At 32.8% G+C, this 24,656-nt stretch overlaps 3 protein-coding genes across 6 annotated transcripts; all 3 read right to left on the reverse strand.

Moving 5' to 3' along the window:
• Positions 1 to 121: 121 nt before the first annotated feature.
• LOC116345984 (levanase-like) lies at positions 122 to 2,358 on the reverse strand. The gene is made up of 3 exons (XM_031775834.1): positions 2,054 to 2,358; positions 1,318 to 1,828; positions 122 to 1,246 (listed from the first exon to the last, which is right to left on the reverse strand). Exons 1-3 carry the CDS (start codon positions 2,247 to 2,249, stop codon positions 259 to 261), a joined length of 1,695 nt encoding a protein of 564 aa, XP_031631694.1. The 5' UTR covers positions 2,250 to 2,358; the 3' UTR covers positions 122 to 258.
• On the reverse strand, positions 122 to 8,602 carry LOC116345985 (levanase-like). Its single transcript, XM_031775835.1, has 4 exons — positions 8,253 to 8,602; positions 7,670 to 8,183; positions 6,631 to 7,598; positions 122 to 269 (listed from the first exon to the last, which is right to left on the reverse strand). Exons 1-4 carry the CDS (start codon positions 8,446 to 8,448, stop codon positions 259 to 261), a joined length of 1,689 nt encoding a protein of 562 aa, XP_031631695.1. The 5' UTR covers positions 8,449 to 8,602; the 3' UTR covers positions 122 to 258.
• A 1,242-nt stretch (positions 8,603 to 9,844) lies between these two features.
• Positions 9,845 to 24,644, reverse strand: LOC116345633 (ubiquitin-conjugating enzyme E2 W). Of its 4 annotated transcripts, XM_031775135.1 has the most exons (8): positions 16,693 to 16,767; positions 12,534 to 12,668; positions 12,360 to 12,467; positions 12,123 to 12,214; positions 11,943 to 12,043; positions 11,637 to 11,724; positions 11,406 to 11,551; positions 9,845 to 11,305 (listed from the first exon to the last, which is right to left on the reverse strand). In XM_031775135.1, the coding sequence occupies exons 2-8, from the start codon at positions 12,558 to 12,560 to the stop codon at positions 11,292 to 11,294; spliced, it is 576 nt and encodes a 191-aa protein (XP_031630995.1). In that variant the 5' UTR covers positions 12,561 to 12,668; positions 16,693 to 16,767; the 3' UTR covers positions 9,845 to 11,291. The 4 variants fall into 4 exon arrangements, with proteins under 4 accessions (XP_031630995.1, XP_031630994.1, XP_031630997.1 ...); XM_031775134.1 differs by lacking the exon at positions 16,693 to 16,767 and having other exon boundaries at positions 12,534 to 12,743; XM_031775137.1 differs by lacking the exons at positions 12,360 to 12,467; positions 12,534 to 12,668; positions 16,693 to 16,767 and adding an exon at positions 24,515 to 24,644.
• Between the last annotated feature and the right edge of the window lie 12 nt (positions 24,645 to 24,656).

The raw sequence follows: 24,656 nt of genomic DNA on the forward strand, positions 1-24,656 counted from the left end.
TTCTTTGGAATTATTATCTCTTTAATTGGCACAAAATCCAATAAAAGGCATCACATATTTTTCGAACCTAAACAAAGAAATGATGAAAAATCCTTTACAAAAAATGAAACTTTAATTCAGATTTTCTATATTCATATATTCTTTATTCGCGAAAGGCAAACAATTTAGTAAACAATCAGGGGCTGAATTTACTTTTGTTACTAGTTATTTACATTTTCTAAAATTTAGCATTGCTGCTATCGAAAACGATGATTGAATTTATTTACCACCTTTCTTTGATTTTAGCTTTTTGGTGTGGGCAGAAAGTTCAATTTTCTTCTTAATACCTTCTTCATTGTGCCAAATACTTTTCATTTCATACACATTCAGCTCTTTCAATTGAATCAGCGACTTTTTCGTGGCCGAATGAACTTGAATTGTCATCTTTGATGCAATGCCATCTTCGGAGAAGAAAAGGGCGCTCATACTTGTTAGTCCATCATCGGCGAACATTTCAATTCCATTGGTGTCGATAATAATTCTCAATTTCAAATTGGTACTATTGGTTAATCTGGGCGCTTCCCACAGACCTCCGAAAGAATGATCCATTTTTGGTAACACTTCATCTGGATTATCAATATTACCTTTCCCTAATTTTGAAAAATGTGGATTCACATAATTTGAAACGATTTTTCCCGATCGCGATCGATCCAAATAAAATACATTGTTTTTTAAGGAAATCTTCAATTCATCCCGTTTGCCCGAAAAAACGATATCAAATGTGTCGCCTGCTTTGAGTTTCTTCAGATCCATCGTCATTTCAATATCGGCCAGATGTCTCTTCTTTCCACTATCGGCGATTTCATGTTGGTACACATTCATAATATTAATGTTCTTCTTGCGAACTGGATTTATTCTCAATGAATTTATCTCACGAACAGGCAGTGACGTAAGTCGAAATTGATTGCCCACTTTTATCAATTTTAATTCTCTGGGAAGGCCCATTTGTCCGTTCCAGTTCTTAAAATTCAAATTCTCCGCATATTCCCATCGACCCATCCAATTTATTGAAATACATCGACCATCTGGCAAATCGTAATAAATAATCTCGGCAAAGCAATCGGGTCCATGGTCCACCCATAATACTGTATCTTTGGAGTTGTCATTTATGAACTTCCTTCCATCGAAAGTGCCTACGAAGTATTGATGGGCCGGTTGAGCGAAATCAGTTATCGTGATTAAAAAAACGTGCTTTTTTATTTGTTTTCTGAAAAAAAAGAGGAAAAAGAAATGTTAATTCACACGAAAATCAGACAAAGATTCATTTCCTTGTTTTACCCATTTCCAAGTGGGACGGTAAATTCAAAGAGTGATGGACATTCCCATCTTCCGGTATGTGCTCCGTCGAATTCTCCGAATTCACTTACAAGCTCCCATTTTAATAAATTACGCGAATGATAAAACTGGGTGCGATTATATGTTACTACAATTGAAACGTAATAATCTTGGTATTTAAAAACAGTCTGGTCTCTGAATGCTGCTATTTCGGTCTCCGGAGGTCCAGGAATTATTGGATTTTTCTCATAATATTTAAATTTTGTATATTCCGGAGCATCATTGCTGTAGGCCAACCAAACATTTTGTCTATGGTTTTTTCGGTTAAATAAAGAAGGCATCAATATTAATGCGGGTGTGTTGCGGTTAGTTTGGAGCCCAGTAATATTATTGTGATCGAAGATTGCGCCACCAGAAAACATGGCGAATCCATTATTCGGGGGGTAGAGTGCAGTATCGAGTGTTTTCCAATGAATCAGATCAGTAGATATTGAATGCCCCCAGTGTACATTACCTGATTTGGAAGAAAAGTTTTTTTTAAATATTACTTGTAAAATGTTTACTTAAATCTTTATAGTAAATGTCAATTCAATCTAATAAATGAACTAGCTATCAAAGGTGAAATTTTGATGTTCAAAAGGAACGATAAAAAATTTGTTTTTGGATATCATCATCTGAAACGCATTTTTTAAAATTGTTACCAAATCTTATTTGGGAGTTCTTTGCAAATGTAACTTACTTATGCTGTTTGCATCATCCGGCTGACACTGATAGAACATGTGATAAATGCCATTTCCGTAAATCAAGCCATTCGGATCGCTTAACCATCCTTTAGGCGGGCTATAATGCAATTGGGGTCGATAAACTTCGTCATAAATCGCACCGGAAATCGAAACCATCCACGCCACAACAACAAAACTACCAATTCGAAACATTTCGGTGGAAATTGCTCGTATTTTACAATCTTCAATTTTCTGATTCTGTTTGAAAATTTTCTGTTTAACTTTTACTAACGAGTTTATCAGAGGATAATTCACTGATGTCTGGAACAAATGATTCGAGCTTTTATACTAATTTTATTGCATCATCCAATTAAGTTTATACAAAATTTATTGCATCACCCAATTAACTGATGTTAATTAACCAAAATAATGAAATCGTTTTTTTTTATTTATTATCATTGGAATTCTATTAAATTCATAGCAAATGTTTTTACTCGATATTGTATATGAATATAATATACAGTTAGTCAAATATGTAATATCGGTAGATAGAATTTTGCATGGCATCTTTTATTTGCTTAATCAAGTAGGCAAGTTTTTCGCTTACTACTGACTAATAAATGAGGAGAGTGTAGACTTGAGCTACCAATTCAATTTGAATTATTCAAATGTGTCCGTTTTTTTAGGTTTGAAAAATCTTAAAGGGGATAATTTTAGATAACTTGCAGTGATTTTTTTTACTTATTTTAGCAGTGTAAATAAGCACGTACTCTAAATATGTTATGAATATCAACTATTCAACAAATATAAAATGTTATGTTTTCGAACGTGTCCATTCTGTAAGTATCGCATAAACATGTTGGGATTAGTTCGTTTATTCTAATTTAAAAAACAAATTTTACATTTGGACCAGACGTGATTGTTATGGCTATAATTACACTTACATTGCTACACTATAACAACCACTTTTATTGTTCTCACTCCATTTCAGCTCCTGACGATATCTGGCTGAGCTGATTCATACATTAAAACATTTCCTAATTAGATCAATTTCTTTTATTTTTTCAAATGTTTTTGAATTCAATGAATTTTCTTCTTTAAAGTTAAACAAATGCTTTTCAGAGAGAAGGTATGCCGATGGTACACAGAAAGAAAATATCAGCCGACGCTATACGCAAAACCGACTGGTACGTGCGCTCATACGTTTTTACATCTTTTACATCTATTAACATACGATTTTTCGACTGTGCGAAGATACGCACAAAGAGTAACGAATCAGTCGAAAAATCGTATGGTCACTAGATGTAAAAGATGTAAAAACGTATGAGCGCACGTACCAGTCGGTTTTGCGTATAGCGTCGGCTGATATTTTCTTACTGTGTAATTAAAAAATATTTCATTATATATTGCCGTAAATATAAACGTATTTACACTTCTAGATCTACGTATATTTGTCATGAATTTATTCGAACTATCTCCATACAAATGCTATATACACCCTCCAATCCAAAAGTTCCGAGACTTTTTTAAAATAATAGATACCAGTGGCGCCACCTACTGGATATTTTATGCGTTAGAAAGGTACTTGCCCCACTGACATTATGTCCAAGTTTCATGAGGATCGGATCACTGACAACCAAGCTATTGCGTCAGATATTTTAGTATATTTAAGGCTCGGTTCAAGGCCGAAAATTGAATACAGAATAGTTATACCGTCTCGTTCTCATCAGCAAATGCACTCGTTGGAAAGAGGATAGCCATACGAGATATCTCAAGCGAAAATGGAGAATTGTGCAATCTACATTATAGTTTTTTTGTTGACAAATGACTGAAAAATGAGCAAGAGCAATATCGTGAAAAAAGTAACTTACTGTCTATTTCATGTTCTAGAGACTCTATACATCTGACTATCTGCAATAATCGTTATGGATTATTCAATATATAGGTCCTCAGTTAATATTAGGCTCATCAGAGCAAAAAATTGAAAAAAAATTCACAGAAAATTGGTCCACGAAATGAGAATATCCTGAAAATTTGACTTTTCCCAAAGATGTCGATATGCGAAGCATGTACCGATATAGGATCTCGTGTTTTAGTTTTTCTAGCTTATAGAAAGCATGAGCAATCATAATAAAATGGTTTTTGAAATATCTAATTCGTTAAAACTTTCAAAATTTATCACAATAGTTGATTATTTTTTGTTTGAAATTCATTTTGTCACCGAGAGCAAAAGATACTAAAAAATAAGACGCAATATCTTGACATCCGATCCTCATGAAACTTGGACATAATGTCAGTGGGGAAAGTACCTTTCCAACGCATATAATATCCAGTAGGTGGTGCCACTGGTATCTATTATTTTTAAAAAGTCTCGGAACTTTTGGATTGGAGGGTGTATGAATTCTACAGTGAAAAATATGAATAGAATTCGGGTGCGTAATAAATAATAAATGGATGATAACACGTGTCTCTCTCAAATTGGCACAACTTACAGCGTTTATTACACTGCAAAACAAATACCAAAATCTCAACCAATGCACACGGCACGTTTATCAGTACCTCGGGACTACTATCAAACTCAATTCGACGAAATACATCCATTCGCAATGTCGTACAAATTTGATTTACGAAAAAGTATCTCAAATGGTTTTGGACAGCTAAGTTCAAAACAAGTTCTGCATGTGTCTAAAGATGAACCAATCTGTCTTTGAACCATGTATCGTGTTTTACGGACTTAATATGAATGTAAAGATTCAAGAGAAAGCAAAAAGTCCGCTCTTATTCCCAATTTAAATGCTCAAACTTTTCAAAATTGTCATCAAGTACCGAAAACCGGATTGGTCAAGCAACAATTCATTTTTGGTGATTCTTATGGTTACACCACATTCAAATTTGAACCAAAATGATAGATTTAGACACGATCAATAGCAATCAGCAAAATAAGTTACGAAAAAATTCCAAAGGGTGTCAAAAATCGGGTGTTCACTTCGCCTCATAGCATGTTGCATTGAAAAATTCATCATTTTGGACAATGAAACATTCATCGCCAAATCGAACCACGAATCAAGTGCAATTGAATTCTCTAGAATAAATACAGCGTATGATACGGTCGCACACCAAAGGTTGTTTTTACATACATTTTTTGCTGTATTTTGTATGACGGTGTTTCGCTTTGAAATGCAACCTTTTCATACGCTGTTTTTATTCTATAGCAATCAATTGGTTTCTTTTACATTGATTATTGAATAATATATATATTTAAATTACATAAATAAATAGGTAATTTAAATATATATATTATTCAATTATGTTAGGACACTACTATATAAGGTGAGAGACGTCAACAAACCGAACCTTGATAAAGAGTCCTTTGTATAGTAGGATCTTCTTTGGAAGGTGTTTTAGAGCCATTATTCGAACATTAAGTGCTGTAACGTAAGGTAAAACCACCAATACTTGCTGTATTATCAACCAAATATTGTTGAAATCGATAGAGTTCGTTGAGAACTATCTGATTAAAGACAAAATTATGCTTTGCAAGCAGAAAAAACCACAATATTGGCTCACTACTTAAAATATAGCATTTCCATGAAAAAAGGACCATCTTTTTAACTTCACAAAAAGACACCAAATTAATTATTTCTCGTCTGTTTTTGGATGTATGTTATAGGCGAAGGTCCAAAATACTTGGTTGGATGGATTGAGAGTAAGTTGAAAGAAATCGACAAAACGGTTGTCCAGAACATAATTTTGATGGTTCGACGCATACTACGGAAAATCGAAGACAATGGTCCGTTCAGTGTAAAGTGAATGTGCTGTTCGATAGCCTATGAATAAAGGTTTATACCAATAAAAACGAATTTAATATTGTATGTGTGTTATTCAAAAGTGTGTGAGACACGTATTATTTCGTTGTTGTAAACAAAAAAAAAATATTTAAATGGCTGATGCAACAGAACAAGAATCAACAGATCAAAACAGCTGAAATTACTGGAGAAATTTTGAAAATTGTCAAAAGTTTAAACCGTAGATTCAGAATAAGTTATAATGCTTTAAATCTAAACAATACCGATAGCGATAAAATGTTGAAACTGAACTAATTGAAACAAGTGGTAGGTCCATTACCTTTCTATGCATGCATTCCCCTATATAAATAAAAGTTTAAGTTCGCAGTTTGAAAAAGTAAGATTTTTTTTGGATTTTCGAGTGCTTTTTGAACTTGATATATTGGCTGTGATCTTTTTTTTATTATAATGAAACTTTTAGAAAGTGAGGCAGTGTTTTTTAAAGTTTACCAAAGTATACTTCCATCAATTGTTCAAGATATAGAATGTTGAAACCATCGTTTGAAGTGCAACCATTTTTAAAGAATTTCAATGACCAACATTTTAATGATTAAATCACTTATATTTCAAAGCTGCTTAAAAAATAAAGAAAGACAAAAAATGTATTAGTGATGTTTTTGATACTCAAGTATTCTTTATTCGTAAAAGGCAAACATTTTAGTATACAATACTGAAAGAGCTGAATTTACTTCTACATTGCTGCTATCGAAAACTGATTGAATTTTCTAGTTTCATTTGTTATTTACCACCTTTCTTTGATTTTAGCTTTTTGGTGTGGGCAGAAAGTTCAATTTTCTTCTTAATACCTTCTTCATTGTGCCAAATACTTTTCATTTCATACACATTCAGCTCTTTCAATTGAATCAGCGACTTTTTCGTGGCCGAATGAACTTGAATTGTCATCTTTGATGCAATGCCATCTTCGGAGAAGAAAAGAGCGCTCATACTTGTTAGTCCATCATCGGCAAACATTTCAATTCCATTGGTGTCGATAATTATTCTCAATTTCAAATTGGTACTATTGGTTAATCTGGGCGCTTCCCACAGACCTCCGAAAGAATGGTCCATTTTTGCCAACTCGATATCTGGATTATCAATATTTCCCTTTTTAACATTTGGATTCCTGTAATTTGAAACGATTTTTCCCGATCGCGATCGATCCAAATAAAATACATTGTTTTTTAAAGAAATCTTCAATTCATCCCGTTTGCCCGAAAAAACGATATCAAATGTGTCGCCTGCTTTGAGTTTCTTCAGATCCATCGTCATTTCAATATCGGCCAGATGTCTCTTCTTTCCACTATCGGCGATTTCATGTTGGTACACATTCATAATATTAATGTTCTTCTTGCGAACTGGATTTATTCTCAATGAATTTATCTCACGAACAGGCAGTGACGTAAGTCGAAATTGATTGCCCACTTTTATCAATTTCAATTCTCTGGGAAGGCCCATTTGTCCGTTCCAGTTCTTGAAATTCAAATTCTCCGCATATTCCCATCGACCCATCCAATTCATTGAAATACATCGACCATCTGGCAAATCGTAATAAATAATCTCGGCAAAGCAGTCGGGTCCATACTCCACCCATAATATTGTATCTTTGGAATTGTCATTAGTGAATTTTCTACCATCAAAAGAGCCTACGAAGTATTGATGGGCTGGTTGTGCATAATCAGTGATGGTAACTAGTAAGACATGTTTTTTTATTTGTTTTCTGAAAAAAAAGAGGAAAAAGAAATGTTAATTCACACGAAAATCAGACAAAGATTCATTTCCTTGTTTTACCCATTTCCAAGTGGGACGGTAAATTCAAAGAGTGACGGACATTCCCATCTTCCGGTATGTGCTCCGTCGAATTCTCCGAATTCACTTACAAGCTCCCATTTCAATAAATTACGCGAATGATAAAACTGCATGCGATTATATGTTGCTATAATTGAAACGTAATAATCTTGGTGCTTGAAAACGGTCAGATCTCTGAAAGCTGTTATTATTTCGGTATCTGGGGGTCCGCGAATTATTGGATTTTTCTCATAATATTTAAATTTGACGTATTCAGGAGCATCATTGCTGTAGGCCAACCAAACATTTTGTTTACGTGTTTTCCATACAGCCGGAGCAGGCATCAATATTAATGTCGGTATATTGGAGTTAGTTTGGAGCCCAGTAATATTTTTGTAATCGAAGATTGCGCCACCCGAAAATAAGGCGGTTCCTTTATCTGGTGGATACAGTGCCGGCTCAAGCGTTTTCCAATGAATCAGATCAGTAGATATTGCATGCCCCCAGTGAATATCACCTGATTTGGAAGAAAAGTTTTTTTTTTATTATTTCTTGTCTTTTAATTTAAATCATCTATGGTTCTTACTTATAGTGTTGGCATCATCCGGCTGACATTGGTGGAACATATGATAAATGCCATTTCCGTAAATCAAGCCATTCGGATCGCTTAACCATCCTTTAGGCGGGCTATAATGCAATTGGGGTCGATAAACTTCGTCATAAATCGCATCGGAAATCGAAACCATCCACGCCACAACAACAAAACTACCAATTCGAAACATTTCGGTAGAAATTGCTCGTACTTTACGATCTTTAATTTTCTGATTTTTTTTTTTTTTTTTGAAAACGTTATTTTTTGAAAATGCTCTTTATTTCTTTCGCTAAGGTTCCTTTAATTCTTGGTTCAGAGGACAATTCACTGATGTCTGAAACAATCAATCAATCAAGCTTTTATACTAATTTTATTGCATCATCCAATTCAATACAGTAAGTAGACTTATTCTATTGCATCATACAATTAAGCATCGTACTTTCTTTAACGAAAAAAATAATAATAATTTTTTATTTATTAACCAGCGGAATTCTTTATAATTCATACCAAATCTTTCTTTTTTATATTACCCTTTTTTTAGATTACCTAATGTATATATTGTTCATTGTTCACGAGTATTATATATATGCCTATAACACACAGTTTAAATAAGGAATTCTTTATAAATAAGGAATTTCCAGAGTATCGCTTTTATACAATGAATAATAACATTCATTTTTCAAGATCGAAAACCTCAATTTTCAATATGTTTACATTTGAAGTGTTACACACGACTTGGAATATACGTTTCTATGATGCAAGTTCGGTGAAACTTCTTCATTTCTATTCTCTAATGACTCTTCGAGTGGTAAAACCACCCTGGTTTTCGACTTGAAAAGTCGACTCGCTATACAAAAACGACATTTGCAAATCAAGAAATTTCGCCGCGATTGATGTATGGTTTGAACTCCTTTTAGCCATAGATTTAAAAAAAACATTGAAATTTGAAAATAGTTCCAGTTGTTTGCAAATACGGCCTGAAAGTCATTTTTTACCTTTTTATCATACGACGCTTGAGGCGCTTCTTCGGTAGAAAGTAAGCTAACGCCAAAATGCGTGTTCAAAAATTCAAGTTGAATCTATCAATCCAAAAAGTGATCGTCTAGCTGGATACATGACGACAATTTTCTCGAGGACGTTTCTAATGTATTCATTTAACATTTCGCCGACATTAGACCCAAGTATATGCTATAAAATCATAGAAAGAATGACATTTCCAAAAGTAAAAAACAAACAGTTTTGTATGAGCCTTTTTATTTTCTAATGAATAACTTTAATTAGAAAAATATCAATTACTTAATCGAAAAAAATTCATTCTTCGCTTCGTCTTATAATATTTTATTATATTTTTTTATGAAATATATCGCTTATATTGCAGTGCTAATTCAGGCACACAATTCAAGCATCACATACTTTTCGAACAGGAAAAAAGTGTTACTATATTTTTACGGACTCGCGGAGAAAAAATCATCATCATCAATTTCATGAGTTTAAAAAAAAAATAATGAGGTTGACAATTAATATGTATTCATAAGGATGAACACGAGAAAATGCAGAGAATTAAATTTAATTAAAAAAAAAGGAAATCCGCATTAAAGAGATTTTTTTAATGAATCAGTATCTTTAGCTCTCTTTTCGGTGTTCGATCTTAAATTTGTTTCTTTTTGATTTCTTTAAATACCTGAATTTATACACATAAATTATAGTAATGGCGCCAGAAATTCAATGAAAATAGTAACAATTGACAGTTGATGAAATAATCAAGCCATTCATTTTCTCTTCGTGAACATTTCAGGTAAATCAATAAAAATTTCTCGATTTTCCATGATGTAATCAGTGTACAATTTCACATGACTACCATATTTCCACATATTCCCGGGGACGGGGATTTGGATAGTATTTACAATGGCTTTGTTTAAATACATGTATTGTATACAAAACAAAAGAAAACATGAACCTATTACAATACATTCGTTTGATGAAAATCGATCCATTTTGCATGTTTATTTTTTGCTTGCTTGTAAATTACTTATTATGTATAAATAAAATGTGTTAAGTGGGTGTCTCTGATCTTGTTGTCTTTATCTATTGCCAGCTAACATAAAAAGAAAATCGTTTGGTCCTAAAAAGTTAGGAGTTTACTGTGTCTGTGTGGAATGTGAAGTGCTTTTTCTCTCCCGTATTTAAAACAAAAGACTAAATAAGATATCCAAAGCATTGTTCGAGTTCAATGCATAGCATTCAACATGTGATTGCGTTGAAAATTTGTTTCTATTTTGAAAGCGATACTGGTTTACTTACTCGTGTCGGTACTACAAAATATATTTCGTAAAATAATTCATTCTTTCATCCGGTAGCAAATGACAAAAACGAAGGTTATGTATAGGATCTACAGGTTGGCAGGGAGCGAGTGATTCATTAAAATATCGAAACTGAACAGAATGTCCTTTTTTAGTATAATAATCCAACCTGATTCTATTATACATTTAATATATATACTATATATATATATATATATATATTGGCACAAACAGCCCATCTGAATCAGTTGCAATTTGTTTTCATTTCCTTTCATTTTTGTTTTTGCTTTAGCAGATTTCTGATTTTCATTCATGATTTGATACACATTTTCAACAGGAATTATAATAATTTAAAAACTATTCCATTATCAATTTCATTACTTTAAATTTGAGAATCACATCGATGTTTCATACAAATTTTAAATTTCTATTACTTGTTCCTCTGCTTCACCGTGAATAGCAGTGGTTATTTGTTTTTCTGTTGCTTCGTGTTTTGTTGTTGGTATTTATATGTGTGTTTGTGTAAAAGAGAGAGAGATTATATGTATATATTTTCTGGTATTTTATATGGGTGTTGGTGTCTCTGTGTATGTGTATGTGTGTACGCAAGAGTCAACCGGTTTCAATTGATATTGTCCACAAAAACATCGTCGTCCATCTATCTAGATTTGATTTCTTGGTTTCTTCTCATTATAAATAATTTCAATTGTCAACAGTTTCATAATGATTCGTTCTATACCGAGTCATCTGTGAATGAAAACAAATAAATTAAATCACATTTGAATACACAATTGAAGCCACAAAAATGTAATATGTGACGACGATAGCAAGTTAAATCTAGACATACCGTGATACCACCACTTTGTTTTCTTTGGATTTTTATTACATGTTCGAACATAAAGTGTGTTATCTGGTGGCCGCTTTTTCTCCCGACAACTACTGAGCATCGATGAAATTGATAAGCATACACTCTGTACTGATAACGCAGGTGTCCTATGTACACGAGCGCGCGGGAAATTGAATAATTAATGAAAATGCATTTTATCATCATTTTTATCATTTAAATCATTTTACTTACCAGTCCTCCGTTAAAATTGATAAACAGATGTGACCATTTGAGTAGACGTGCGGATGCACGGGTATATTTGGTCCAACGAATGTTACCTCTGTTTATAGAGAAATAATTATTGCGTTTCAATTGAAGCGGATCCAATGAACTTAAAAATCAGAGCTGTTATTGGCACCGGAGATACTACTTTATCTGTTTAGTTTTTCAAATGTAGCATCTGAAATTTCAGGTCCCAAATACAAGATAAGTGCCCGCACCTTCACGGTGCCAATAACAGCTCCGTAAGAAATTGTATGACATAACGAATCCACTTACCCGGCGAATCAAATGGATACTTATTATTAAATTTAAATAAAAGTTGAAAATGTTCCCCTTCGTAGAGTGTGCCCTCTACACCATCCATATTAATTTTCCATCTATTTTTTTTTTTTTATTAAAAGTGAAATTTAGCATTAGTTATCAAGAATTGTGTTTTTGTAAAAAAATGTCACATACTGAGTCAAATTTTGGCTAATACTATCTGCATCAACGACAACACCTGGCGGTGGCTCTTTGATCAATGACATAAGTTCCTTTTGTAATCGCCGCTGTAATTTGAATAAAAAAGAAATAATTAAAAAAAAATTCAACTGATTTCAATTACTGTAATATATTCAAATTCTACAGAGATATTATATATAAAAACAAAATAGAGAATATTGCCAAGTTTCGTATGCAAATCGTTTAACTTGCCTCCCATCGTGTGTTGTCGAGAATTAATTTTTTGCAATCTTTTGTTGTTGTCGGTATGTCTTGTGACGATGTTAGAATTTCCGTTTTTGTTGTCGATTTTGTGGATTTCTTTAATCGAAACATTTTTAAATGTTCGTCTTCTTATTATTCGTTCTTTATAAATATCAATATTACTTTCTCTTTGATTGTCCTTTTATGCATGCACTCAATTATTTACGACCACGTTCCAATTATATATTCAATCGATTGATTTTCTGTTTTTCTCTCTTTTTTTTTAATTTTCAATTTTGTACTATGCAAACCTTTGACCTGTTTTAATCATACATTTTATGAATATCCATTTAGTTGGAATATTTAATAAACTTTTTCATAAATTCATTCATCAATATGAATTGTAATCAACGATTCAATTTTGTATTGCCACATCTGTATTATCAACTATTGGTATATATTCTATTAGTATAGATTCTATACCGCTAGATGTATACAACTGATATGGATGTGCCAAAATGAATCATTGAAAGTACCAGAATAGTTTGTGCTTTACAAAGAGGTATATATCTAGGGGCTCAAATCCTAATCAAAATACCGTGCAAAATATTTGCAAAATGTATACATTCAACGCTCGAATTGTTTTTGTAAAATATGCAAAGTGAAATATTATATTAACTTGGTATTTTGTTGGAAAAAAAAATTTCGAGTCGCATTAATCGAATATTCTTGCAAATATTTTCATAACACGTGAATTTTACTCTAGAATCATCGAATAATATATATGCGCAAATGTATATACATAAATTGACCAGTTGGATATAATTTATATGGCCAATTAATGAAGCAAAGTCAACGATATTCAATTTATCAGTGGGATTTAACAAGGAAAATCGTCTCATATGTATCAATTGATTGGCAATTGTGAATAGTTCATATGGTGTGTGCTATTTGCAACAGTTTTTATCAAGTGAATGATTCACTCCATGAATTTGAATCGCATTCAAACAAATATGGATTAGCAAAGCACGATGATGGTTGTAAAACACACACACACACACAGAGAGAGAGAGAGAGAGAGAGAGAGAGAGAGAGAGATTTGCAACCGAACATCGACCCATTTGAAGAGCCACAAGAGAAAGAAATCAATGAGCGATTCACCGATTTGGTGGCAACAAGCTAATTCAGATTTGAATACTGATTAAAAAATTAAACAATCATTTAAACGACTCTTCAAGTTCAACGAACCTTGGCGTTCATAAATTGGTGTTCGAAATTCAAATGAAATTGGATTGAAATTGAACAGATTTGAAACTCGGCTAATAAAATAGTGTAACTTATTTCGGTCCCCTTGAACAAAACAATTTTAACTACGCAAACATAATTTGGTCATTACGCATATCCAGTGGGATCCAGCGATCACAATGTTTTTTTTTGTTTGCTTGTTTGTTTCTCAACCGATTTGTAATGTCCGAAACCATAAATTGTATTAAGTAATTTAATGGACTTTCTCGTCGGTGTCCCAAATATTTGCCAAATCAAATCAACAACTTTCTCATTTACACGCGTATGCATTGCCCTACAGTGGATCTGCTTTTAAATAAATACATTCGAATTAATTTGCTAGATTTATTCAAATAAGACTTCGTTGCCTTCGTTGCGTACCCTTAATTCGATTGTCATCACTTTCATTTATTGTGTGCGGTGTGACGCACTTTTTTTTGGTATTCACTCTTCTTTCCGAAAATTTGCTTACAACTGGGAAATGTATATCAGTTCCGTTCGCAGTGTGCACCAACATACAGTTTGATCTATGCAAATATAATTATAATCAGATGATCATGATCAGTGGTTTCAATTACGCTCAGTCTTCCATCAATATTTAAATATTGTATCTATTACATCGAAATAACCGTATGTTTAGTGTTTGGGAAACTATATCAAAATGCCAGCGGTAGAAAATACAAATTTGGTGAATTTTGAATGAATCACTGCGATCAAAGTGACGGACATTCACTTTTTAATTTGAAATTTAGCATATTTGACTTTTTTTTTTTCTTTGTCGTTTCGGAATTTCAGAAGATGTTGCAATGTTGGTGTAATGTATGATGCCATCGTCAGTGTCGGATTTGCTTTGTAAATACAACGGTTCCGCGTATTATTATTTTGTTTGCTGTTGTTTTGATATACAGTCATCTTGGCGGGTTGTAAGTACCAGTCAAAGTGCTGATGATTGCGTGAATTTGCGATTTATTGACGATTCGATCGTTCAAAGCTTTATAAAATTAAAGAAATGCTGGCATATTTCCAAGTTTTGATATTTTTATGTTGTTTTATTTCCCCTCAAAAGTAATTCCATTCCAAAGCACTTTCTCTCTCTCTCTCTCTCTCTCTCTCTCTCTCTCTCTCTCTCGTTCCTTGTCTCTCTAAAAATCCACGGATTTTTTTATTCGTTTCGTCTTTTGTTTTCGGATTTGTTTATAAATCCACTTAATTGAGTTTCGTTCTCAAGTATATTTATAAACATTTTTTTTGTATATAAAAATTCTTCCGGATTTCAAAAAGAAAGTGCACATGAGCGCACGCATAGATCTGTCACTATTTTAGTGAATCAAGTGCTATTATTGGCTGGTAAATTACTACCAGCTTACATAAATGCGGCTCCAATTAAATGAACTGTATTGGACACGAAAAATAAGAACGAATGGACGTATTAATGTGATTTGTTTGCATTTATTTTCTCTTTTACATTAGATCACAACAGCAAATAGCAAATATTATGAGAAATACTATCAACAGCGTCGCTCAGATGGATTACTAGCGGCTTAAATTATAACGATTTCGGATAAGTGTCGATTTTCCGAAATGAAACTTCATTAAAATGCAGTTTTAATTAGCAATTAGTTGACTCTGTGCCATTTTGCATGTGATGTCATGCTTTTTATAACTGAAATCGTAAAACTGATGAGAGACGAAGAAGTGAAGAAAAAAAAAGTTCATGCTGTATGCGTGTTTGGCAGTGCGTTCTGCGAATCGAAGGTTCTCACAATCATTTCAGTCGTAATAGACAGCCCCAATTTTTGATCATTGTGTGTACACGACGTATTGTTGTCGCTGGTTGAAATCGACACATTTCGAAAGTAGATTAGTTCTATTTAATTTACATGTGACAATCGCCTCTATTATAATTTTATGTCTTTCAAATTTTGTTTTAACATGCATCCAAGAATACTACGATAAATATTCAAAAACTGAATTACGACATACGTAAAGTATTATTGAAATTAGTGCCGAACGAATTAGCGAACGGGCTAAATGAAATTGGCGTCTGTAATTGTAAGACGGAAAAAATATTACATTAAGGTTTTTTTTATTGCGGGTGCATATATTAAGACCCACCAAAGAGAATGAAACTGGACGCTACTGTGTGACCCATTCGAAATAAACAACATTAAAACGTTGAAAATAATAAAATAAATGTGTTATGCAATGTCACTTTAATTATCGGCTGAACAATATTACAATTATGTCAATTTCTGGAAACAAAATCTACTATGGTATAAAACAATACATGATCAAGTGATTTTTTCATATTTGTTTTCATTTACTGATTTAATTGCTGTGGCCACAGATAAAAAAGCACGACGTTGCACATCGATCTTAAAATTGTTCAAAAGGTCCAAATTAACCAATTCAATGGCAAAATCAATCAATCAAGCCACTCACAGATTTGTTTCTTTCCATTACGTGCGTTTAATTATGTGTGTTCGGTTCGATATTCAATGTGAACAAATATGATAAACAAAAGCACCGAAAAAAAATCTGGTAAAAGCGGGACATTGAAGTCAATCAAAAACAGTTTCGAATCATTGGAGTCGATGAAAAATATGCCGATAGACACACATTGAAAATCAATTTTTCCATCTCCTTTCAAATCGTTTACACAACATAAACAATTGATGAGTGATATGAGCATAAAAGAATCGAATTCAATCGAGAACAAAAACAAGAAAATTTTGGATTTATGAAGGAAAAAAAGAAATCCTTGTAAAATCACACAGTAAATGATTGAATATGATCGAATAAATGATCGATCATATGCAAAAAATTTCACTTTGTTAAAATTTATTGAGATAAATTGAAAACGTTGACTTTATATAGAATATTTGTTTTTTCGTTAAAAAACAAAACACGTACGAAAATACAAAAAAAAAATATATGCGCGCGTTTTATAACTTGCTTAAAAAGAGACTTTGTCCGTTTATTTGACAAACAACGTAGTTTATCAAATATCGTTTACAAAAAATATAAAAAAAAAAACAACGGCGCTTGAAGTTGCTACCTTAACCGACGGTGTCCATATCAATACTGAATACTGAATTAAAAGGAGCGACGTACTGAATGGAAGTGTGTGAAGAATATCAAGTACACAACGCAACCGCCAATTTTGATGCTATAGCTACACAAAGAGCTGAACGGAGCGGCATCGGTCATAGCGTGATACATGATCGATGTACGTATTTATTATTATCGTGTGTATTTTGATGCTTGTATCGTTTGTATAGAAGAAAAGCAACAACTACAAAAAAAGCAACAACCAAAATTGAATCGCAAGCGGCAGCTCAAGCCAAATGTGTTTATACAAATCATCAGTTTTGCTATCATCCGCTTGGCAAGGCACCAGAGGAAAACAATAGCAGCGCCCACAAATGTGAAATGCATTATTGTTTTATCGTAAACTTTTACTTTTCTTATTCGCTTGCTTAAACACAAATCGATGCCGCTGTAGACTGAATTGCGTGCAGCTTCTTTCATTTGTGAGGCTTTTTGCATGGATCAAGAATCTTTATGCATATTTTACCACGTCAATTATGTTTGATGTTTTGTTATTACTATTGCACGAATGCACTTTTCGAGTATGGCAAAATGACGCATAAATGTCGGTGAACGGTGGATTTTAAATGGCAAAAAAAATGTATTTTATTCGAAGAAGAGAAAATTCTTTCGGTGATTGCTTGTGTCAATGGAATTCGGACAATTTTATAATGCTTTAGAACGCATTTTTTCATGCCATTTCCACTTTGATCAGAGAGAAAGAGGGGGAAAGTAGGCAGCAGCTCTATTTACAGAAATGTATAAACAAATAGTCAGGTTATTGTACTAGTCGCGAGGTGATTTAAATAATTATTACATCAAATGATTAGCTAACGATAAATGGAAAGACGGAAAGGGAAACATAACTGACTGATCAACGAAGCGAAAATAGAAATAGTCAGTTAATGAACTCGCCAATGGTTTTTTTTTTGTCCAGCCCAACGTCCAGCCCAACGTTCACATCAATGAGCCGAACGCACAATTATGGCACAAACAAATAACTGCCCATCGATAAAACAAATTTAATTGATTAACACAGTATTTGAATGTGAATTTGTCGGTTTTTTTTTCTTTCAAAAATAATCTTTGAATTGTTTGCAAACTAATCTGGTTTTTATTCGGTCCGTTCATTTTTTTATTGTTCTGTTCTTTTGTGCGTGTCTGGAAAATCGAAACATTGCATTCCAAATGCAATCAACAATGGAATTTTGCTGCAAAACAAAAAATGTATACGGAACACATCAGCTGGCACAAATTTGTACAGAATAAAAAGACGAATCATTTCATTGTACAAACGAAGATATACGTGTCTCACAGCATGACAGCTGAACTTTTCATTTATTCCACGCTATTAATTAGTCGCTTGCTATTTTTGTAATGCACAAGCGCTATGAGGCTAATTATATATGTGTATCGCCAACAGAAGCCTCTCATCTTAAACCAATTTTATCGACACCACACCGAAAATGATAAAAACAACAACAAACAAACTCAACACACACACTCTTGTTTTTGTAATCAACTGAGTGTTTAGTTTATTTCCTTATTGGATCACCATTGTATACCATATGTCCAGTATGTTTGTGGATTATATTTTTGCCATCATCACAATCACTATTCCGTGAAATAAATGAAAGTGTATAAATTAATCAAGTTTTCAATAGAGTAGATATTCAACGCACACTATACATTTTATATCGACAAAATGATATGGAAATTCACCCAAACGAAAGTAGAATTCATACAACACGATGTGTGATAAACAAAGAATCATCAACTTGGCTTTGTTCTTTTGAAAGCGTTCCTCCTTTTAGACATTTATACCTTTATACACACCGTTTTAATTGCACATTAAATGATTTTTTATTATGCATGGTGTGTCCATCGACACATTCTGTGTATAAAAGTCAGAATGTTTCATTATTCATATGTCGACCGGCACTGGTCAGGTTTTTTTTCAATTTAATCTTTTTAAGTTCAGTTGTTCATCATTAATTCATTATTCAATTTCGAATTGTGGAGATGCTAATTACATGACTATTTTCCGATCAAACGAAACCGATGATCAAAGGATTTCTTTATCAAAACTTCAATCTCTAAAGTCTTTTGTGCACAGTGTCTAGCACAAAAGTGCCCCTGTGGAAATGGAAAAACAACTGGGAAGAGTTTTTCTTCGAATATTTATGATTCATGCGCTTTCTTGTATGCAAAAAGTGAAATCACTTGTGGAACTGTTGAAATATGAATTTTGTGGTTTTTTTTTTATCAAAGTCATATTCTTGGACAAATTGAGAATTTTAAAGTTCTTTAAAGAACAAAGTTGATCATACACTGAAGAATTGAAACAAAAAGGCTGTAAGTTCGTGTACGAGCCATGGACTATGACTCATGAGATGATTCATGTGATCATTTTACTGTGTAGGAATACCAAAGCCACGCGTTTACTTCAATTTTTCAATTTCTTCAATGGCAAAGTTGCTATATTTTTTCAGGACGACGTGAAAGATGACTTATATTTTTGTGCCAAACGGCATGAGTCTGATAAAGCTCACGGTTTTAATTTGGATGGTTTGAGTTTGTGGAAAGTTTATGATTCATCAAATGAATTTAGTCGACCAGTTGCTGATTCAAAAGATGAAGACGTGTCACTTAAAACTGTACATGACACAAAATCCATCCATAAGCCAATCGTTTTCAAATATATAGCTTATGAGAACGGTATAACCGATGATTCATTCTCGGTTTGTATTGAAATTCCAGGTGTTGGAAAATTTGACACTTTAGATTCGGGAACAGAAACATTAAACGGACCAAATGGGTGAATTGGTGAAAAAGTTTACGAACCATATGCCTTGGACATACATACGAAAACAGCTAATATTTACAAAGAACTCCAATTTTCAAGAAATAGCACAAGACATCAGAAAGTGCAATATGTCCACTCATCATCGTACCACCCGAACTTCCATATGTTGCCTTTTTTAACAGCTACTATTACACTTTACCAGACTTTCCATAAGACCGAACAATTTGGACTGGAACGTTGGGTGAAGTTAAAAGCGGATCTTTTTATTTATATCAAAATGTTACATATAATGACCGAGGAAGTAATCATTTTTCATGACTGAAATGACCTTTTGGACTGGTACTGATGTAGCATGAGTATTTTCTGACAATGTTGGACTAGGCGAAACGTTTCACAATACATGTACTTATACTTTTTATATTATTAGATATCTATCGATAGGTAAATAATTTGGAATGTCTTTTGATTATATGACGAGAAATAGAAGTCCCAATTGATTGTCCGAGAATGATTGCTGACAGTCAGCATTTTTTGTATGGCGGTGTTACATTTCAATAAACTCTCCGGAGAAGTCTCACATTCATTCTCGGACATTCAATTGTAGAATGTCTCTTTTAAAAATTGATGGGAAATTGTTAACTCCAAAACCAAACGATCAACTAGTCCAATTTAGTAGTTTTGAAATCCAATTGGTTTGATCTGGGTCATTACAGAGTGCTTATTTTTTCTTCTACCGAACACTACCACTGCCAACGGAATTTGATTAACACTTAGCAATACTGTGCAATCCAAGTAATTTAATTCAATATGGAATGATCAATCTAAAGCTCTAGATGCCACGAACACAGAGTTTACGTTTGTCAAAGAAGAAATTTATTAATGTCTCGCAATGATATGAAATAAATCATTCAACCTTCATCCTACTGTATAAATGAAGTAGATATATTCGGTGTTGGTGTTCATTTTTAGTCTCGACTCTCGACGAATGTGTACAATTAGATTCCTAGACATATTATGAGTTAAAAAAAATTGCCATCATCACAATCACTTTTCCATAAAACAAATGAAAGTGAATAAACTAATCAACTGATCATTTCGAAAAAATATCGAAACACAACCGAACACATCGATGTGTTCAAAGGAATGTAAACAAGCGATGTGTGATAAACACATAATCGTCAACTCAGATATTTTGCTTTGAATGCGATCCTTCTTTTGGACATTAATACCTTCAAACACATAATTTTAATTGCACATAAAATGGTCTTATTTTTTTTTTATTATGCATGGTGTGTCCAAAATGTTTTACTATTCATGTGTTGACTGGCATCGGAGTTTTTTGTTGTGTTAAAAATGTGCACATTAATCACACTATGTAGCGGTTCTATTCGCACATAGTACCTACAGAGTCCACTAGAACCTGACTCACTAATAATCATTTGGCACATAAAATTTATCATACAAATACGCATATTTAAATTGGGTTGAATAACATCAGTGATTGAAATCGGTTCAATTTATGTCCATTGGACAATTGTCATAATACACAATTAAAATCCATATGAAATAAATGGAAATAAATGTGGATAATACGTCGTTTCATTTGAAAATATTTTAATTCTCGTATGATATCACGAGATGATTGTACGATCTAATGTGGTACACTTAGTAAATATAGACGGACTATTATTCTTAAATAAGAATGAGACTAATTAATTTTTCAAACAATGAATTCTCCCTATTAACTCTAACACTGTTACTCTTTTTTTAAGAAAAAGAAATATTTCAAGATCAATTTAGCGAGTGACAAATCTATTCATGCCGTTGTTTGCGTCACACACATGTCCAGAACAACAAGATCGAGTGTTTTTCAAACGGAGTTGCGAAATTATGTGGAAATGTGCGAAAAAAGAAACTAAATCCAAGAAATTTCAGAAGAAATGTGATAATTGTTGAATCATTTCATTAAATTGTACAATACGATATGGTCGAAAACATTCGCTGGAATTATGACACACACACAAACTGTGTTACGTTACAAACATTCACTTTCTTTCTTATTTCATTTCATTTACAACGAAAATGAATCATATCGGTCCCTCTTTTAGTACGCAACTCATTGCCTTTAAACTCAAGTATGTTTCTATGAATTTGGTTTTTTTTTTCTCTTTACAATCTTTGTAGTTGACATTTTATTGTGGAAGTAAAACTTGTGAATAAAAAAAATCTTTTTGATAATTTTTGTTCGAGTTAGAATTGAAAAAAAAAGAAAAAAAAATCTAATTTCAATTTAAATTCTACCCTTTTTGTTTTCACACTAAAACCATGTGTGTGTGGCTACAGGGCTCTGAATATCTTTTTAGTGTTAAAATACGCAACTTGGATACCAAAGAAATTGAGATTAACATTTCTCCTTGCGCATTGTGTTTGCAATATTTTCGAGAATCTTTAAGTTATATTCATTATTTGATATTTCATTGAATTGGATTTGTGTTTGTTCAAGATGTCGGGCATATCGTCTATCATGTAAAACGCAGACACCCAAGATCACTTGGTGAAATGGAAAAAAATGAAAAGAAGCACGCACGATAAAACAAACCAAAAAAAACCGTTATCAGTGGATTCGTTTCATTTACCGCTAAAAACAACAACATTAAACGATTAGTTGAAGACGAAATAAACAAGATGAAAACAATGGATAGGAGTTATTGGCCGACTTGAATGATTTCATAGTGCAAACGTATATTTGTTAACACATTGTATGGCCTTGAATCCATGACCTTGTACAATGTATTTGTGCAAATGCAATGTAATATTATTTAAGTCACTGCGTCAATGCAATGCACTCGAAACAATGGCGGGAATTCAAATGGCAGTGGATTGGGTTTAAGCGCCTCACATACAGGGCGCCGCACTTATGTGTGCAAATATATATCCAATCGACTATTTATTAAATAGTCTTTGTTTTCATTCCACATACTTGAATCATTTCAACTCCTTTCTTCTCGATATTTCTGCTGCGTAATTGAATTGATGCGCCACACACAGACACAAGAGACACGCTCAACGGCTATTATTTGTTTAGTTTGAATAGTGTCGCGAAGAGTGAGATGAAATAAGAACAAGAAGAAAAAAATGATGCGACTCTGAATGAGTCGTCCGATATACGATTAGTTTGGAATTCAATTCATTTTGAAATTGAAATTGTGGGGCCCTCTGTTGAATATATTCGCATACTAGATGCACAGTTACACCGCATCATTTCACATGTTTAGAGAAAGAGCTCAGAGTTTCATGTTATTCATCAAATTTAAGGCACATGTCTATTGAATATCATTGTGTATATACTAAATTGTATTATAAACAACAATTAAATGTTAAATTAATCAAATTTAAGTATTCTCTCTCTCTCTTTTTATGTTGTGTGTATGTGTTTGTTTTTTTTTTCTGTTAAAAAGGCACGTTTCGTGTGTCATTTCTAAGGCTTGATTTGTCGTCCGTTAGTTGTGAATAAAAACTTATAATTACAACAATGTATGTCTGGCGACACAAACAAGACAGAGATAGAATGAAATTTGTTTTCGAATCAAATGGCGACGTGATTTGTTTTTGTGGCCACAATGATACTGTTGCTGTGCAGCCTGACATCCATCATCATTATTTATTAATTCGTTTAACTTGGAAATACGTTCATACATTCATCGATGCCGACAGGCTAAATCAAAAGGCGGAAAAATTATGAGCGCGCGCGATACACACACGCTCATAGAATACATACTCCTTAGTTGTTTTTTTATTAAACTATATGAGTTTGAACAATCTGATGTGGATATTTTGTTTTAAATTGAAACCATAGAACAGTAATAGACAATGTACACGCGCTCCTTTTTTTAAATAGAAAAAATCGGATTTTGTGATATGTTTAAAAAGTCTAATACGTCAAAAGAGTGACGTACAAATTGCACTACAAATTGATTGTGGATATATTTATCATTGTTTGAGGGACAAACGAGTATTAAAATCAATATGTAATTATTTATAATTGTTTTGTATTGGCCACTGCAAACTATCCAAATTTCTGCATTTTTATTGGTTTGTACGATGTATTCGTTTCAATTTGTTGAAGCATATTTTATAGAGTCGAACATATTGAGTGTTGTTGTTTTTTTCTTCGTTGAATATGGGGAATCACGATTATAGCTTAATCTACGTCGACGTTTATCTCATATATGAAAGCATATATGCACCACAAAAAAAATTGATAATCAAATGCTACATAAACGCCGCAAAATTTGGAGATGTTTTTTAATAAATTTGCTACTTTGATTCGAACACAATACAATAGTCGGTCACAACACGATTGCTATTTGGAATATATACAAATACAATTTGGCACAAAACCGACTGATATTTGTCATTTGATCACACATTCGAACGAATCATTTATTTCTATATCACAGCACTCGTTTCGTTTGTTTATGTTTTCATTGTTGGGATGTAATGCGAAACGATTAGAAATCGCAGAAATTTTTATTATCATTTTGAGTACACAAGGCATAAGAGTTGATATACAAAGAAGAAGAAGAAATACGATTAAACGAATAAATGACAAAGTGATTCATTCGTCAATCGATTTCCCACATTTGAAGGGCCTCTTCCATAAGACACGAAAAAAAAGTTCAACGTTATTTATCACTTCGCATCGTTCATAATAAAATGATAAAAGAACAATAAAGTCTATCCAAAATTTACAAACAAAACAAATGTTATTTTTTAGAATGAACACCGAAAACTGGGAACTGATTTGCATTCGATACTTGACCGCTTAGGAATCTTATTAAAAAAATTTTAACATAGAAATGACACGATTTTCGGTCGCCAGCACATTGTCCGAAAACGAAAGGTTTTATCAAAAAAATCGTGGCAATTTTTCATCAACCAAATAGATGTTTTGTAAGAATTTTTTATTTTTATTTTTACTTACTTCAGATGGTGAAAGAGATGACATCGTTGACGCCATTTTGAAAAACAACTGACGTTTTCAATAGTTTTGTTTTGTTTCGATACTGCTTTTGAATGGCAATGTGTGCATGTGTATTTCGAATTGAAATTTCATACTAAACAAA

The sequence above is a fragment of the Contarinia nasturtii genome, unplaced genomic scaffold, assembly GCF_009176525.2.
Source record: "Contarinia nasturtii isolate CC-2019 unplaced genomic scaffold, AAFC_CNas_1.1 Cnas_scaffold_1371, whole genome shotgun sequence".
NCBI classification, from domain to species: domain Eukaryota; kingdom Metazoa; phylum Arthropoda; class Insecta; order Diptera; family Cecidomyiidae; genus Contarinia; species Contarinia nasturtii.